General features: G+C 51.5%; 2 protein-coding genes and 1 long non-coding RNA gene across 7 annotated transcripts in view; all 3 read right to left on the reverse strand.

The window, feature by feature from the left end:
* Positions 1 to 473: 473 nt before the first annotated feature.
* On the reverse strand, positions 474 to 5,598 carry gabpb2a (GA binding protein transcription factor subunit beta 2a). 4 transcript variants are annotated; one of them, XM_010752934.3, is made up of 8 exons: positions 5,293 to 5,598; positions 3,390 to 3,497; positions 3,139 to 3,306; positions 2,868 to 3,062; positions 2,617 to 2,785; positions 2,366 to 2,542; positions 1,726 to 1,844; positions 474 to 1,631 (listed from the first exon to the last, which is right to left on the reverse strand). In XM_010752934.3, the coding sequence occupies exons 2-8, from the start codon at positions 3,495 to 3,497 to the stop codon at positions 1,287 to 1,289; spliced, it is 1,281 nt and encodes a 426-aa protein (XP_010751236.3). In that variant the 5' UTR covers positions 5,293 to 5,598; the 3' UTR covers positions 474 to 1,286. The 4 variants fall into 4 exon arrangements, with proteins under 4 accessions (XP_010751236.3, XP_010751235.3, XP_010751237.3 ...); XM_010752933.3 differs by lacking the exon at positions 5,293 to 5,598 and adding an exon at positions 4,750 to 5,250; XM_010752935.3 differs by lacking the exon at positions 5,293 to 5,598 and adding an exon at positions 4,401 to 4,720.
* A 354-nt stretch (positions 5,599 to 5,952) lies between these two features.
* LOC113747311 (uncharacterized) overlaps positions 5,953 to 6,000 on the reverse strand; it is a 10,924-nt gene continuing 10,876 nt past the window's right edge. For both annotated transcript variants that reach the window (XR_003463548.1, XR_003463547.1), the window contains one exon: positions 5,953 to 6,000. This exon is cut by the window's right edge and continues 454 nt beyond it. This is a non-coding gene — a long non-coding RNA (uncharacterized LOC113747311).
* Positions 5,953 to 6,000, reverse strand: part of mllt11 (MLLT11 transcription factor 7 cofactor) — a 2,100-nt gene continuing 2,052 nt past the window's right edge. Inside the window, exon 3 of the mRNA XM_010752937.3 lies at positions 5,953 to 6,000. This exon is cut by the window's right edge and continues 680 nt beyond it. The gene's annotated coding sequence lies outside the window, so the exon portion shown is untranslated.

Here is a 6,000-nt window from a genome sequence, read left to right on the forward strand (position 1 = left end):
TTAGCATGTGGTTATGCTAAAGCTCTCTGTCCATCAGAACCGGTCTGATCCGGTTTGAATAAAGTTTTAACGTTATGTTTGTACAGTAACCAGCTGTTTTTCTGACCCTGAACTCAGCACGAGGCGTTCAGGCGTCACCGTGCGGAAGCACCAAAAACACAAAACAGAAGTTCTTATTCAAAAAAAAAAAAAAAGTGTTTATATTTCAGATTACCAATGCAGCCATCATCATCATCATCATCATCATCATCATCATCATCATCATTACATCATCATGAAGCGTTCAGGTACAGTTAAAAAAATACAACTTTATATGTACATAGAAAAAGGTTGGCTTCGCTGAGCTTATAAAAATAACTTTCATACTCAACTCAAACATCAGAGGAGGGACAGGTGAGGGGACAGGTGAGCTGTTAGCTGACCAGGACCAGGTCCAGCTTGTTACGGGCCACACTGTGACGTATTTCTGCGCATTTTATCAAAGTTCTGTTGAATTTGAGACATTAGGTCAGTTTGGACTCAACAGGAAGTACGCCTGGAGGTTTGACTGACGCTGAACTGATCTTTGGATTTAAACTTCAGATTTCTGAGCGTCCTTGAACTCCTCTTTGTCTGCAGTGAGCCGAGAGCAGACGATGACCAAATGACCGATGGGGCCATGAACACACCGCGAGTATTTAAAGGGTTAAAAACAGAGACGACGTTCAATCAGAACCATTCGGCTTCCTTGCTTCAGATTCATTATCGGGAAGCAAAATAAACAGCTCCTGTTCTCAGGTCAGCCTGGACTCTTAAGGGACACAAAATGGTGCCGGCTACAGCAAAGTGTCATGAAGGCATCAGATGAAGGAAAACACGCGAGCACGGCGGAGACAAACGGCACACTGAGGACAACCAGCTAAAATCAAAGACTCGTGATTGAAGCAGAATGGTGCGTCGTACAGGGAGGACTCGACCTCGTGTCACTATTCGGGATCACTGGTTACAACAGAAAGTAAAAAAGTACATGTGCCTCCGAGCGGCGGCACATTGTGCCTCCCACCTCCTCCTCAGTTACTCCTTCAGTTGGTCTCCTTCGATCCAGCGCCGTGCATTTTGCACCCCGTCTGTCTTCAGTCGGCGTCCCTCCGTCTGTCTTTTCAGAGAAGCCATTCTGTCTCCCTGCTGGGATCAAAATGGTGCGTGACTGAACTCCTCTTTGTCCAGTCTGTTTAGTCTTTCTCCTCCTTCAGTTTTTGGGAGGCCGTTTGTGTCTCCACCTCCTCCCCCCTCCTCCCCCCTCTCTGTTAGGAGCTGACCTCCGCCGTCTCTCCGCCCGTCTCCACCAGCGTCACCTGACCCTCCTCCCCCTCCATGATGATGCCTCCCTCCTGCAGCACCACCATCTCTCCCTCCTCCTCCACCATGCCAGCAGCTGCCTCCTCCTCGTCCTCCTCCCCTCCCACCACCTCCTCAGGGCTGGCGGCGTTGGCAGCGGAGGCGTTGGCGGCGTTGTTGGCGTTGGCCTGACTCTGCGACATGGCCTCCAGCTTGATGCGGTACTCCTCCGCCTCCTGCTCCTTACGCAGCAGCTGCTGACGGTACTCCTGCGCCTTCCTGTTCGCCTCCAGCAGCTGCCTCTGCAACAACTCCTGAAGGAGAAGGAGACAAAGGAGGTGAGGAGGAGAGGACACAAAGGAGGAGGTGAAGAAGAAGGAGCAGATGAAGGAGGTAGGTGTTGCTCACCGTCTCTCCGGAGTCGGTGTGGTTGGTGGTCGCCTCCAGCTTCCTCTTCCTGGATGGAGCAGGATGAGGTTCCTCCGTCACCACCTCCTCTGTCACCGTGTTAGCCGGCACCGCCAACACTGCAAAGACCAAAGACCAGGCTGAGACTAAGACCAGACTAAAGCTCAGACTAAAGACTAAAGCTCAGACTAAAGCTTAGACTAAATATCAGACTGAGACTAACTATCAAACTAAAGACGAAAGCTCAGACTAAAGACTGAAGCTCAGACTAAATATCAGACTAAAGACTAAAGCTCAGACTAAATATCAGACTAAAGACTAAAGCTCAGACTAAATATCAGATTAAAGCTCAGACTAAATATCAGACTCAGACTAAAGCTCAGACTAAATATCAGACTAAATATCAGACTAAAGCTCAGACTAAAGCTCAGACTAAAGACTAAAGCTCAGACTAAAGCTCAGACTAAATATCAGACTCAGACTAAAGCTCAGACTAAATATCAGACTCAGACTAAAGCTCAGACTAAATATCAGACTAAAGCTCAGACTAAAGCTCAGACTCAGACTAAAGCTCAGACTAAATATCAGACTAAAGCTCAGACTAAATATCAGACTAAAGACTTGAGACTCGGCGTCGTACTCTGCTGTCCGTGCTGCATGGTGACAAAGAACGGCGGCGCCATCCCTCCGGTGGTCTGCAGGTTGCCATGTTGGTCTGTTACTATGGTGATGACCCTCTGCCCGCCCTCGTTGACCACAGCGGCATGCTGGATGTTGGAGTCCAGAGCGCTGGCGGCCATGGCTTCTTCAGAGTCACCTGAGACACAGAGAGCAGACGTCACAGCTCCATCGCACACGCTCACACGTTCACACGTCTTCAGGTGTGCATACCTGCGTTGGCCTTGTTGAGCAGCTCCGCAAGGTTGACCACGCCCCCCTGGATGGCGGGGATTCCCTGGATGATGAACTGCGGCTGGTTGGTCGTGCTGCTGGTTTCCATGTTCATACTCACCTGGTTCATGTTCACCTGGTTCATGTTCACCTGGTTCTGCATGCCCTCCTGACACAGACAGGAAGTAGAGTTTAGGAAACAGGAAGTAGTGGTCATGAAACAGGAAGTAGCGTTCTGTTCAGGTGTGTACCTGCAGCAGCAGCATCAGCTCCGTGTTCTGGATGTCGACCGCGATGTCGAACGGCGTCTTGTCGAACTTACTGAGCGCGTGCACGTCGGCTCCGTGTTTGATGAGCGTCTCGGCCACGCCGTGATGGCCGTGCTGCGCCGCCCAGTGAAGCGCCGTCATCTTCAGCATGTCTTTGGCGTTGATGTCGGCGCCGCTCTGAAAGGCCGTCGGACAGTCAGAACACGTTCTTTAAAGGTTCTTTAAAGGTTACAGTACAGAAGGCGCCCCTCACCCGGACCAGCAGCTCCACGATGACCGTGTGACCCTCGGCAGCCGCCATGTGCAGCGGCGTCCTGTCCACTTTGGTGCGAGCATCTCTGCTGACACCGGCTCGGAGCAGGACGTCGGCCGTGGAGTAATGACCGTGCTGAGCGGCCAGGTGGAGCGGGGACGTCCCCAACTACAGGACACACAGACGGACACGTCAGGGCGGGGGGACAAACAACACGCACTTCCTGTCTGTCTGATCACTTCCTGTCTCACCCAGTCGGTGGTGAACGGCGCTCCGTTGGCCATCAGGTTTCTGACCTCATCGTCCTGACCTTTACGAGCCGCCTCCAGCAGACGCTTCCCGAGGTCCACCAATGACATCTGACACACACACACACACACACACACACACACACTCAGTGAACTGGTCAATCCGCTCGTGTCGTCACAAACAGCTGAGCGGCGCCTGCCTCTGACCCGGGCTGCGTGGTTCTGGTGCCATCAGCTCCGGAGGCCATGTCGCACACCGAACGCGTCCCGTGGAGTTCAGCAGAGTGCGAGCGAGCACTGGCCTCGATGAGGTAACTTCCTGTTTCACGGCGGACACACACACACACACACCCCATCACGCTGTGATTGGCTGCGTCTGATGGTGTGTGTGTGTGAGACTGAGCTCATGTTTTGATGCAGAAAATACTTTTAAATTAAAATAAATTAAAAGTATTATTATTGCCGTTTGTGTCAGGTCTGATTGGTTTGTTTAAATATTCACTCCTCCTCTGTCAACATGACTCTCAAACGAAGCTAACGGCTACGTGTCCATTATCGGACATGTCCCTCCTGGGCGGCTCCTGTTTGTCTCTGTGGACTCATTTTATTCACGATCAGCTGAACAAACACCTGAGCTGCACGTTAGAACCCACGAGCGTTAAAAACAACCGTGTGTCCGATAATGGATTCACAGCCACAGAGTGTGTTCTGGGCGCTAAAGACTGTAGATCAAACTACACACGAGCAACAAACAGACGGAGTGTCACGTGACGGCTGCAGCGCAGAGCCAGCAGTTTATCTGAAGATGAAAAACATTTATTATAACATTTATTATTTACACTTATCATTTTATCCGCGCAGAGCGCCAAGCTAAGTGAGTTAGCCGCCTGTCCGATAATGGAACCCGGGCGCCGTGATTGAGAAACAGTGGCGCAGGACGAGGTTTTTTCCTCCGCGGCCGAGGAGCCATTTTACGCGCCTTTCCCCGGGCAGAGTCCGCCATGTGCCACGTACCCCGGCTTCGTGTCCCCGGGATGTGCTCCGCCGGCCCGGCCGGTAAACACCGTGACGTGCTGCACCGAAACATTTACAGCGACGCAGACAGGAAACCGTTTGATATTAAGTTGTTGGTTTTCCGGGGGAAGTCACACAGAAATTTCCTATTTTACACGCGGAGAAAAAACTACTTCCACATCCGGTTAACTAGCGTTCTTCAGGCGCGCGCCGTCAGCCCGCGGACGGGACGGTTTTAACGGGAGAAACTCTCCGCGCGCCGGCACGCTGAAGACGAGCAGATGTGCGGGTTTTCCCGCCGCAGACGTGCGGGTTTTCCCGCCGCAGCACGGACGCAGGAGATACTCACCGCGTGCAGGTTTGAGCGGAGAGCCGCGCGCTCTTCTCTGCTAATGTTAGCACGCTAGCCGGCTGAGCAGAACAGATCCCTCCGCGCGTGAAGCGGCTCGCGCGCTTTCTTCTCCCTCCGCGGGGCGCGCGGGTCAGCGAGGCGCAAACTTTAATCAACAATGCGCACAAACAGCGACATTAGGCGCCACTGCGGCTCGCGAGCTGTTTACTGCGCCAAGCTCGCGACAGGCAGCCAGCACACGCCCGGATGTTGTGGATGTAGCCTTCAAAATAAGAGCGTAAGACGAGGTACTCTAAGAAAAAGGAAACTGTCAGTGATGACGAACACTTAAATTAAATGAGTGATTCTGACGTCAGAGCTGACGTGGACAGACGGAGTGTATCCGGATGCAATAAGAGCATTAACGCTGTCCGCCGGTGCTTTATGTTGAAAGTCCTGACCGGAAGTGTGGTCAACATTAGCGCTGCTTTAGCAGCTAGCCCCGTTAGCCGTTAGCCTGTGCGCGCGCAGACTGTTACAGGTCAAATTTAAGTGTTTTACCTTCTTCTCTCGGGGGTTCCCGCGAGTTCACGTCTCCTGCCGCGGTTCCGAGGCTGACAGGTGCGCTCACCTGCCGAGCAGAAGTTTGAAACGAGTTATTTTAGTGTTTTCTCTGTTACAAAGATGGCGGCCCCTCGACACCGGAGGTGGAAGCAGAGAGTGACCTCCCTGTGGGCGGGCTCTGTGACGTCACGCGGGAGCAGACCTCAGGTCAGCGCGAGCGGCGCGTCAGTCCGCCTGCGCGTGACGGAGGACACGGGCGGCTGGTCCCGGATCAGCGCGGGCACGAGGCGCGCTCCCGCCCGCAGAGCTCCGTTAATTATAAACAATGAATAATTAATGAGTTGAGAAACTGTTAATTATAAACAATGAATAATTAATGAGATGAAACTGATCATCAGCCGGCCGCCATTTTGTTCCACTGATCAATAAATCTGTGACGTCATCAACCTGTCGTCGTTTCCAGCTGATTTTAGTTTTGATGTTTGTTTTACTTCAATAAAGATTTCTATTAAATTATCTTTTCGAGTTTGTATTTATTGAAACTCAGATTTAATAAAACATCAAACAGAAAACTCACTTTATGCAAATGAACCAGCTGAAAATACAGTTAGTGTAAATATTTAAATATCAGGTGAAGAGTTTATGACAGGACACAAGTCACTGCTCAAAAGAAGACGTTTATTGTTGGCAGGTGTACAGGTAAAC

This window comes from Larimichthys crocea, chromosome XIII, assembly GCF_000972845.2.
Source record: "Larimichthys crocea isolate SSNF chromosome XIII, L_crocea_2.0, whole genome shotgun sequence".
Classification (NCBI taxonomy): Eukaryota; Metazoa; Chordata; class Actinopteri; family Sciaenidae; genus Larimichthys; species Larimichthys crocea.